General features: G+C 48.7%; 2 protein-coding genes across 2 annotated transcripts in view; one reads left to right on the forward strand and one right to left on the reverse strand.

Moving 5' to 3' along the window:
* The window catches only part of LOC123746221 (trichohyalin-like), a 94,074-nt gene extending 81,670 nt beyond the window's left edge, over positions 1-12,404 (reverse strand). Inside the window, exon 1 of the mRNA XM_069314978.1 lies at positions 12,287-12,404. The gene's annotated coding sequence lies outside the window, so the exon portion shown is untranslated. The remainder of the gene's footprint in view (positions 1-12,286) is intronic.
* On the forward strand, positions 10,615-12,087 carry LOC138357945 (trichohyalin-like). The gene is made up of 2 exons (XM_069315126.1): positions 10,615-10,650; positions 10,957-12,087. The coding sequence occupies exons 1-2, from the start codon at positions 10,615-10,617 to the stop codon at positions 12,085-12,087; spliced, it is 1,167 nt and encodes a 388-aa protein (XP_069171227.1).
* Positions 12,405-12,649: the final 245 nt, after the last annotated feature.

The following is a 12,649-nucleotide window of genomic DNA, read 5'->3' on the forward strand; positions in this document are numbered from 1 at the left end:
ATCCGGAGCCACGCGACCGTCAACGGAAGGACGACACTCGTCGAATTCGCCAACATCAGCCCACACAGAAGAACGCCGGGAACGCTTAGGCTCGGGCCGCACATCATCAGACCCGGAGGCAGACTCAGCGACCCGCGCAGCACCAACCGAGCGAACCGACGCACGCCGCAGCACGGCAGCCTCCTCAACCACACGGGGCACCAGGCCAGGCACAGGAGGGAATTCCGGATCCACCTCAGCTCCCAGCACAGCCGGGACAGACGGCGAGGGTGCAGGGACCGGGACAGACACAGCAGAGGAAGAACTGGAAGACGAGGGGACCGAGCAAACGGCAGGCGGAAGAGGCTCAGGGACACCAGCTGGAGCACTAGGCGAGGACACAACCTCCGGAGGAGATGCGGCAACAACAGGGGGCGCAACAGGCGGAGCAACAGCTGCTACAGAGGGCACCTCCTCAGCCGAAGAGACGTCCATACCCACCGAATCATCCCCCACAGGAAGGGGCGGGAAATCCTCCTCACTGAAGAGGTTCACTGGTGCAACAGGAGGCGCAGAACAGTCAGCAGCCCGATGGCCCAAAAGACCACAACGATAACACGTCCGCGGCTGACGGGCGTAAAACACCCGAACGTTGTACCCCATAAGGCGCACAGAGGACGGAATATCCGCCCGGAGTCTCATGCCCAGGGTGCGAATGTTAGACCTCACACCCTTAAGAGGACTAGAAGACACCACGTTCACTCTCACACTAACAACTGCGCCAAACCGCCCGAAATACCGCCGTAGCAGAGCCTCTGGAAACTCCAAGGGAGCCCCATGCACACTGATGTAAGTAAGTGCACCACTTCTATCCGAGAGGGTGACAGTGCCCGCACCATCCGGCAGGGGCAGTGTCCGCCCCTCGTATCGCCGGAGAAAATCGCGATACGCCGCCTCCTCTGCAAACTTCACAATGGCCCTACGGGCCGTTACCAACTCTACCCCATAAATCGCAAACACAGGGACAGAGAGCAGTTCACAAGCCAGGGCAATCTCCGGGTAACCAGCCCGCACAGAGAACTCTAGTCCCACAGACTGAGCCCGGACGACTGGGGGTAGAGGGACCCCCATCGTAACGCCACGTCCTATTCGGAGTAAGTAGTATTCCAGAGGGAATTCATTTCGTTGATGGTAAAACTGTTGAGCCAGTGTTGTGTGTAACGTATTCGTGAATAATTAATTATTGGTCTTCAAGATAGTAATTGATTGCTCAAGGCAGTTAAGGGTAATTGCCGACCTCATAGCACTTTAGACATAGAATTGTAGTAAACTATCGAATGGGCGATAGTAACCGATAACGTAACTGGTGCTGGGATTAATTAGCTGTCCGTAGTGCAGGAATTAAGGGGATTACTCACTTAATGTTTGACGGGTCAAGTGTCTGTGTAATTCCGAGTTACGAGTGACAGTTGGGACAGTTTGACATGTCTGTAGGAGCAAAGATTAAGTTAACATAAGTGTTGTTGCTGACTGCTGTCGGCAGTGAATTAACGTAATTGTCACATAGTATTAACGTAATCAATTAGCATTTGATTGCTGATCGTCCAAGGGACGAAGTGTTAATGTAATAATTTAATAAGGAGGGTTGCTGGAGTTGCCAGTAACCCAACTAGTCATTATTGTATCATTGAAGAAGGCTACCAGTTTGAGTGCATTGCAACGGATTTGTAGTGGGGGCTGCAATGAGCGTAAAGTAACTGATAGGAGATTACTGGAGACTGGTCTCCTAACCTGCCTTGTTGTTGTTGCCATTGTGATAATAGATTTATCATCTTATTGCTAGATTGCATCCTCTGTGAACACTCAGTGCTGTTAAAGTTAGTTTATATTCCACCCAACGTGATCACACATAGGATCTTGCGGTTCTCGGGGCTGGTGTCTAGATATCGTAAAGGTGTCACAGGAAGGATTCGAGTAACATCAGTGATATTTTTCTTGTTGTAGTAGTGAGTACTTGTTGAATAAACTGTGTTGTTAAGTTGAACGCTGTCGTTTGTTACACCCCGCACTATTAATGATTTACATATATTCTGCCACGTTGCCTGAAATTATTGATATTAATCTGAGACTGCTTCTTGAGTCTCGAGCTGAATTCACATCAAATACCACATATACCATCACCACACATCAAATAGAAATACTGATGTGAGTTCCTGTGACCTATACCCGTTACATTCTCTCTGGCGATTGACAGAGGTCAGTGGACTAGTGGTAAGGGATCTCAAACTTTTGAGGTCTCGGCGTTTGCTCGCGCCTCATAACTTTTCTATGGTCTCTAGAGGGGTCTGAACTGTTTACTACACTTAGCGTGTTAGCTAAGCAGTTCTTTTCTCCGGAGGCCCATCTAGACTTTCAGTTTAAAGTTTACGGATGTACTAGAATTTGTTGTTATGAAAAACTCACACTACACACTGTTCTAACTACAATTCGGGTGCCGTGATGCGGCACACACATCTCCTTCCACGAAAAAAGTGCAGTGATGCTGCACATTGTTATAGAAAACATACTGATGCAGAAATGCTGCACACTGCGCTAGCTCCCATCCAGATAGTGGTATGCTGCACATTGTTCTATTATCCAATCATATCCAGGGATGTTGCTACTGCTATTTACCATTAAGATGCAGGGATGCTGCACACTGTTCTAGCCACCATACTGATGCTGGGATGTTACACTGCTCTAGCCACCATACTGATGCTGGGATGTTTCACACACTGTTCTAGCCACTATACTGATGCTGGGATGTTACACACACTGTTCTAGCCACCATACTGATGCTGGGATGTTACACACACTGTTCTAGCCACCATACTGATGCTGGGATGTTACACACACTGCTCTAGCCACCATACTGATGCTGGGATGTTACACTGTTCTAGCCACCATACTGATGCTGGGATGTTACACTGCTCTAGCCACCATACTGATGCTGGGATGTTACACACACTGTTCTAGCCACCATACTGATGCTGGGATGTTACACACACTGTTCTAGCCACCATACTGAGGCAGGGATGTTACACACACTGCTCTAGCCACCATACTGATGCTGGGATGTTACACACACTGTTCTAGCCACCATACTGAGGCAGGGATGTTACACACACTGTTCTAGCCACTATACTGATGCTGGGATGTTACACACACTGTTCTAGCCACCATACTGATGCTGGGATGTTACACACACTGTTCTAGCCACCATACTGAGGCAGGGATGTTACACACACTGCTCTAGCCACCATACTGATGCTGGGATATTACACACACTGTTCTAGCCACCATACTGAGGCAGGGATGTTACACACACTGCTCTAGCCACCATACTGAGGCAGGGATGTTACACACACTGCTCTAGCCACTATACTGATGCTGGGATGTTACACTGCTCTAGCCACCATACTGATGCTGGGATGTTACACACACTGCTCTAGCCACCATACTGATGCTGGGATGTTACACACACTGCTCTAGCCACCATACTGATGCTGGGATGTTACACTGCTCTAGCCACCATACTGAGGCAGGGATGTTACACACACTGCTCTAGCCACCATACTGAGGCAGGGATGTTACACACACTGTTCTAGCCACCATACTGAGGCAGGGATGTTACACACACTGTTCTAGCCACCATACTGATGCTGGGATGTTACACACACTGCTCTAGCCACCATACTGATGCTGGGATGTTACACACACTGCTCTAGCCACCATACTGATGCTGGGATGTTACATTGCTCTAGCCACTATACTGATGCTGGGATGTTACACTGCTCTAGCCACTATACTGATGCTGGGATGTTACACACACTGCTCTAGCCACCATACTGATGCTGGGATGTTACATTGCTCTAGCCACTATACTGATGCTGGGATGTTACACTGCTCTAGCCACCATACTGATGCTGGGATGTTACACACACTGCTCTAGCCACCATACTGATGCTGGGATGTTACACACACTGCTCTAGCCACCATACTGATGCTGGGATGTTACACTGCTCTAGCCACCATACTGATGCTGGGATGTTACACACACTGTTCTAGCCACCATACTGATGCTGGGATGTTACACACACTGCTCTAGCCACCATACTGATGCTGGGATGTTACACACACTGCTCTAGCCACCATACTGATGCTGGGATGTTACACTGCTCTAGCCACCATACTGATGCTGGGATGTTACACTGTTCTAGCCACCATACTGATGCTGGGATGTTACACACACTGCTCTAGCCACCATACTGATGCTGGGATGTTACACACACTGCTCTAGCCACCATACTGATGCTGGGATGTTACACTGCTCTAGCCACCATACTGATGCTGGGATGTTACACACACTGCTCTAGCCACCATACTGATGCTGGGATGTTACACTGCTCTAGCCACCATACTGATGCTGGGATGTTACACTGTTCTAGCCACCATACTGAGGCAGGGATGTTACACACACTGTTCTAGCCACCATACTGATGCTGGGATGTTACACACACTGCTCTAGCCACCATACTGATGCTGGGATGTTACACACACTGCTCTAGCCACCATACTGAGGCAGGGATGTTACACTGCTCTAGCCACTATACTGATGCTGGGATGTTACACTGCTCTAGCCACCATACTGATGCTGGGATGTTACACTGCTCTAGCCACTATACTGATGCTGGGATGTTACACTGCTCTAGCCACCATACTGATGCTGGGATGTTACACTGCTCTAGCCACCATACTGATGCTGGGATGTTACACACACTGTTCTAGCCACCATACTGATGCTGGGATGTTACACTGCTCTAGCCACTATACTGATGCTGGGATGTTACACTGCTCTAGCCACCATACTGATGCTGGGATGTTACACACACTGTTCTAGCCACTATACTGATGCTGGGATGTTACACACACTGTTCTAGCCACCATACTGATGCTGGGATGTTACACTGCTCTAGCCACTATACTGATGCTGGGATGTTACAAACACTGTTCTAGCCACCATACTGATGCTGGGATGTTACACACACTGTTCTAGCCACCATACTGATGCTGGGATGTTACACACACTGCTCTAGCCACCATACTGATGCTGGGATGTTACACTGCTCTAGCCACCATACTGATGCTGGGATGTTACACACACTGTTCTAGCCACCATACTGATGCTGGGATGTTACACACACTGTTCTAGCCACCATACTGAGGCAGGGATGTTACACACACTGTTCTAGCCACCATACTGATGCTGGGATGTTACACACACTGTTCTAGCCACCATACTGATGCTGGGATGTCACACACACTGTTCTAGCCACCATACTGATGCTGGGATGTTACACACACTGCTCTAGCCACCATACTGAGGCAGGGATGTTACACACACTGCTCTAGCCACCATACTGAGGCAGGGATGTTACACACACTGTTCTAGCCACCATACTGATGCTGGGATGTTACACACACTGCTCTAGCCACCATACTGATGCTGGGATGTTACACACACTGCTCTAGCCACTATACTGAGGCAGGGATGTTACACACGCTGCTCTAGCCACCATACTGATGCTGGGATGTTACACACACTGTTCTAGCCACCATACTGAGGCAGGGATGTTACACTCGCTGTTCTAGCCACCATACTGAGGCAGGGATGTTACACACACTGTTCTAGCCACCATACTGAGGCAGGGATGTTACACACACTGTTCTAGCCACCATACTGAGGCAGGGATGTTACACTGTTCTAGCCACCATACTGATGCTGGGATGTTACACACACTGTTCTAGCCACCATACTGAGGCAGGGATGTTACACACACTGTTCTAGCCACCATACTGAGGCAGGGATGTTACACACACTGTTCTAGCCACCATACTGAGGCAGGGATGTTACACACACTGCTCTAGCCACTATACTGATGCTGGGATGTTACACTGCTCTAGCCACCATACTGATGCTGGGATGTTACACTGCTCTAGCCACTATACTGATGCTGGGATGTTACACTGCTCTAGCCACCATACTGATGCTGGGATGTTACACACACTGTTCTAGCCACCATACTGATGCTGGGATGTTACACACACTGTTCTAGCCACCATACTGATGCTGGGATGTTACACACACTCTTCTAGCCACCATACTGAGGCAGGGATGTTACACACACTGTTCTAGCCACCATACTGATGCTGGGATGTTACACACACTGTTCTAGCCACCATACTGATGCTGGGATGTTACACACACTGTTCTAGCCACCATACTGAGGCAGGGATGTTACACACACTGCTCTAGCCACTATACTGATGCTGGGATGTTACACACACTGTTCTAGCCACCATACTGAGGCAGGGATGTTACACACACTGTTCTAGCCACCATACTGAGGCAGGGATGTTACACACGCTGTTCTAGCCACCATACTGAGGCAGGGATGTTACACACACTGTTCTAGCCACCATACTGATGCTGGGATGTTACACTGCTCTAGCCACCATACTGATGCTGGGATGTTACACACACTGCTCTAGCCACCATACTGATGCTGGGATGTTACACTGCTCTAGCCACCATACTGATGCTGGGATGTTACACTGTTCTAGCCACCATACTGAGGCAGGGATGTTACACACACTGTTCTAGCCACCATACTGATGCTGGGATGTTACACACACTGCTCTAGCCACCATACTGATGCTGGGATGTTACACACACTGCTCTAGCCACCATACTGAGGCAGGGATGTTACACTGCTCTAGCCACTATACTGATGCTGGGATGTTACACTGCTCTAGCCACCATACTGATGCTGGGATGTTACACTGCTCTAGCCACTATACTGATGCTGGGATGTTACACTGCTCTAGCCACCATACTGATGCTGGGATGTTACACTGCTCTAGCCACCATACTGATGCTGGGATGTTACACACACTGTTCTAGCCACCATACTGATGCTGGGATGTTACACTGCTCTAGCCACTATACTGATGCTGGGATGTTACACTGCTCTAGCCACCATACTGATGCTGGGATGTTACACACACTGTTCTAGCCACTATACTGATGCTGGGATGTTACACACACTGTTCTAGCCACCATACTGATGCTGGGATGTTACACTGCTCTAGCCACTATACTGATGCTGGGATGTTACACACACTGTTCTAGCCACCATACTGATGCTGGGATGTTACACACACTGTTCTAGCCACCATACTGATGCTGGGATGTTACACACACTGCTCTAGCCACCATACTGATGCTGGGATGTTACACTGCTCTAGCCACCATACTGATGCTGGGATGTTACACACACTGTTCTAGCCACCATACTGATGCTGGGATGTTACACACACTGTTCTAGCCACCATACTGAGGCAGGGATGTTACACACACTGTTCTAGCCACCATACTGATGCTGGGATGTTACACACACTGTTCTAGCCACCATACTGATGCTGGGATGTCACACACACTGTTCTAGCCACCATACTGATGCTGGGATGTTACACACACTGCTCTAGCCACCATACTGAGGCAGGGATGTTACACACACTGCTCTAGCCACCATACTGAGGCAGGGATGTTACACACACTGTTCTAGCCACCATACTGATGCTGGGATGTTACACACACTGCTCTAGCCACCATACTGATGCTGGGATGTTACACACACTGCTCAAGCCACTATACTGAGGCAGGGATGTTACACACGCTGTTCTAGCCACCATACTGAGGCAGGGATGTTACACTGCTCTAGCCACCATACTGATGCTGGGATGTTACACACACTGTTCTAGCCACCATACTGAGGCAGGGATGTTACACTCGCTGTTCTAGCCACCATACTGAGGCAGGGATGTTACACACACTGTTCTAGCCACCATACTGAGGCAGGGATGTTACACACACTGTTCTAGCCACCATACTGAGGCAGGGATGTTACACTGTTCTAGCCACCATACTGATGCTGGGATGTTACACACACTGTTCTAGCCACCATACTGAGGCAGGGATGTTACACACACTGTTCTAGCCACCATACTGAGGCAGGGATGTTACACACACTGTTCTAGCCACCATACTGAGGCAGGGATGTTACACACACTGCTCTAGCCACTATACTGATGCTGGGATGTTACACTGCTCTAGCCACCATACTGATGCTGGGATGTTACACTGCTCTAGCCACTATACTGATGCTGGGATGTTACACTGCTCTAGCCACCATACTGATGCTGGGATGTTACACACACTGTTCTAGCCACCATACTGATGCTGGGATGTTACACACACTGTTCTAGCCACCATACTGATGCTGGGATGTTACACACACTCTTCTAGCCACCATACTGAGGCAGGGATGTTACACACACTGTTCTAGCCACCATACTGATGCTGGGATGTTACACACACTGTTCTAGCCACCATACTGATGCTGGGATGTTACACACACTGTTCTAGCCACCATACTGAGGCAGGGATGTTACACACACTGCTCTAGCCACTATACTGATGCTGGGATGTTACACACACTGTTCTAGCCACCATACTGAGGCAGGGATGTTACACACACTGTTCTAGCCACCATACTGAGGCAGGGATGTTACACACGCTGTTCTAGCCACCATACTGAGGCAGGGATGTTACACACACTGTTCTAGCCACCATACTGAGGCTGGGATGTTACACACACTGTTCTAGCCACCATACTGAGGCAGGGATGTTACACACACTGTTCTAGCCACCATACTGAGGCAGGGATGTTACACACGCTGTTCTAGCCACCATACTGATGCTGGGATGTTACACACACTGTTCTAGCCACCATACTGATGCTGGGATGTTACACTGCTCTAGCCACCATACTGATGCTGGGATGTTACACACACTGCTCTAGCCACCATACTGAGGCAGGGATGTTACACACACTGTTCTAGCCACCATACTGAGGCAGGGATGTTACACACGCTGTTCTAGCCACCATACTGATGCTGGGATGTTACACACACTGTTCTAGCCACCATACTGATGCTGGGATGTTACACTGCTCTAGCCACCATACTGATGCTGGGATGTTACACACACTGCTCTAGCCACCATACTGAGGCAGGGATGTTACACACACTGTTCTAGCCCAGCATACTGAGGCAGGGATGTTACACTGCTCTAGCCACCATACTGATGCTGGGATGTTACACACACTGCTCTAGCCACCATACTGATGCTGGGATGTTACACACACTGCTCTAGCCACCATACTGATGCTGGGATGTTACACTGCTCTAGCCACCATACTGATGCTGGGATGTTACACTGCTCTAGCCACCATACTGATGCAGGGATGTTACACACACTGCTCTAGCCACTATACTGATGCTGGGATGTTACACTGCTCTAGCCACCATACTGATGCTGGGATGTTACACTGCTCTAGCCACCATACTGATGCTGGGATGTTACACTGTTCTAGCCACCATACTGATGCTGGGATGTTACACACACTGCTCTAGCCCAGCATACTGAGGCAGGGATGCTATACATACTTCTCCAGCCAAGCATACTGAGGCAGGGATGCTATACACACTGCTCTAGCCCAGCATACTGACGCAATAATGCTATACACACTGCTATGGCCACTATAGCGTGGAGTGTATATTAATCCCTCGTTACTCTGGGGCCGCCCAGGAAGGTGTTAGCTGGCTGAGAGCATCGTAATGTAGCCGTCAGCTTCCGTTGTGTTCCTGGCGCTCGTGCTATTGAACGTCCACAATGCACACAAGCGTCCGTGGCGCTTGTGTGCATTACCATATAAACTTTGTTACCACTTGTGTGTTGATTAACATTTAGTACAGTAAACAACATGGAGGATGTACAGTGTACGGCTATACGATGGTGCATATTGCCAACGAAGCCAGTTCGGTGTATGTTTGGTTTCGTTCTCGACTTACGGTCGGGGATAGTGGCTTCGATTCCCAGGTGGAATAGAAATGGTTAGGTAAGTTTCCTTTCACCTAATGGCTTTCCATTCACCTCCTTTCCTTTAGAGGTTAATAGACCTTGTTAACTCTGCAGAGGTTGATGGGCCTCAATAATCCTTCTGAGGCTCATTAGCCCTTGTGAGATCGATAGGCCTTAATGATCCTCCGGACCTTGATAGGCCTTAATAATACTCAAGAGGTTCATAGGCGTTCGTAACTCTTCAGAGGTTGATAAGCCTTAATAACCCTTCAGAGATTGATAGGCCTTAATGACCCTCCGGACCTTGATAGGCCTTAATAATACTCAAGAGGTACAAAGGCGTTCGTAACTCTTCAGAGGTTGATAAGCCTTAATAACCCTTCAGAGATTGATAGGCCTTAATAACCATCCTTGGGTTTATGGGCCTTAATAACTCTCTAAATGTTGATAGGCCTTAATAACTTTCCAGATTTTGATAGGCTTTGATCCCATCACTAAACAAAATAAATACGCGATACAAACTTGTAAATTTGATCTATAATTAAATCAGTTATCCTAAATAAAGAACTATTCCGGAACCTAGCTTGGCCTCGATAAAAATTAGGCCTATAATGTTTGAAATAAACGAGATCAATAAAATACACAAAGTGAGAATCGGGTTTCTCTAAAATACTCTTTCAAAGAAAGAGTATTTTAGAGAAATACTTTGATATTTAAATTTTGACTTTCAAATTGTTTCTATAGAAATCTGGAAATGTGAAGCTGCCTCGTTTGGGCCAATAGACATTCTGCAGTTTCTTTAATTCTCGTGTTTTTATTATCTTTGCCTGTGAAACAAATTGGTGCTCGAAATTTGGATCTAGTTATTCAGCTCCGAAAAGCAGATACGACATGTAAATATTGAATTTGCAAATACATATTTACTCATTTCAATATCTGTCTCCGTGTTTAAGGAACGGCGCGTGTTTAAGGAACGGCGCGTGTTTAAGGATCGGCGCGTGTTTAAGGACCGGCGCGTGTTTAAGGAACGGTGCGTGTTTAAGGATCGGCGCGTGTTTAGGGATCGGCGCGTGTTTAGGGATAGGCGCGTGTTTAAGGAACGGCGCGTGTTTAAGGATCGGCGCGTGTTTAGGGATCGGCGCGTGTTTAGGGATAGGCGCGTGTTTAAGGAACGGCGCGTGTTTAAGGAACGGCGCGTGTTTAAGGAACGGCGCGTGTTTAAGGACCGGCGCGTGTTTAAGGAACGGCGCGTGTTTAAGGAACGGCGCGTGTTTAAGGACCGGCGCGTGTTTAAGGAACGGCGCGTGTTTAAGGACCGGCGCGTGTTTAAGGACCGGCGCGTGTTTAAGGAACGGCGCGTGTTTAAGGAACGGCGCGTGTTTAAGGAACGGCGCGTGTTTAAGGAACGGCGCGTGTTTAAGGAACGGCGCGTGTTTAAGGAACGGCGCGTGTTTAAGGAACGGCGCGTGTTTAAGGAACGGCGCGTGTTTAAGGAACGGCACGTGTTTAAGGAACAGCACGTGTTTAAGGAACGGCGCGTGTTTAAGGAACGGCGCGTGTTTAAGGAACGGCGCGTGTTTAAGGAACGGCGCGTGTTTAAGGAACGGCGCGTGTTTAAGGAACGGCGCGTGTTTAAGGAACGGCGCGTGTTTAAGGAACGGCGCGTGTTTAAGGATCGGCGCGTGTTTAAGGACCGGCGCGTGTTTAAGGAACGGCGCGTGTTTAAGGAACGGCGCGTGTTTAAGGAACGGCGCGTGTTTAAGGAACGGCGCGTGTTTAAGGACCGACGCGTGTTTAAGGACCGGCGCGTGTTTAAGGAACGGCGCGTGTTTAAGGAACGGCGCGTGTTTAAGGAACGGCGCGTGTTTAAGGACCGACGCGTGTTTAAGGACCGGCGCGTGTTTAAGGAACGGCGCGTTTTTAAGGAACGGCGCGTGTTTAAGGAACGGCGCGTGTTTAAGGAACGGCGCGTGTTTAAGGAACGGTACGTCGTGTTTAAGGAACGGTACGTCGTGTTTAAGGAACGGTACGTCGTGTTTAAGGAACGGTACGTCGTGTTTAAGGAACGACGCGTGTTTAAGTGAGAGTGAGGCAGGAGTGGAACCAGCGTGGTGACAACGGTACACAACCTGAGCCTCGCGTGCTGTCTCTACCTTCCCTGACGTTAATGGCCTCAAAACCTTCATTAATATATACAAAATTTATACCAAAATTAGCAAGTTACTTGGAGTTATAAGTTAAGAGAAGACTGTTGAACAGATCACCAGGAGAGAGATGACTTACTTGAGGCGTGTTGTGAAGTATCCCAAGGGAAATACAAGAGACGGGAGTGTATACCCGGGTGAGGGCACTAGTGGTGCACACGGTGGTGGAGTTTATACTGGAGTGGGTTCAGGCCGCCCACTCCCTCACCCACAGCCATGGTAACATGGAGGTAAACACCGCCATATTGTCCCTCCCAAGTTCCCGCGCAGCTGGTCGTGGCGAGGCTACTAGGGTCTACCACCTGAGAAAAGTTTGTAATATTTTACGTCATTGCTGCTCTTCAATCACACATAATCTCATCTAACATGATTTACCCTAACCTAAACTAATCTAACTTAATCAAACCTAACCTGAGCTAACATAACCTAATGAAATTCAGGG

This window comes from Procambarus clarkii, chromosome 80 (genome assembly GCF_040958095.1).
Source record: "Procambarus clarkii isolate CNS0578487 chromosome 80, FALCON_Pclarkii_2.0, whole genome shotgun sequence".
In the NCBI taxonomy this organism is placed as follows: Eukaryota; Metazoa; Arthropoda; class Malacostraca; order Decapoda; family Cambaridae; genus Procambarus; species Procambarus clarkii.

Bases quoted from the DNA above. Each gene is read 5' to 3' on its own strand.
- LOC138357945 (XM_069315126.1), top strand. From the start codon at position 10,615: ATGTTTGAAATAAACGAGATCAATAAAATACACAAA. The intron at 10,651-10,956 runs GTGAGAATCGGG...TCCGTGTTTAAG, and splicing joins AGATCAATAAAATACACAAA to GAACGGCGCGTGTTTAAGGA.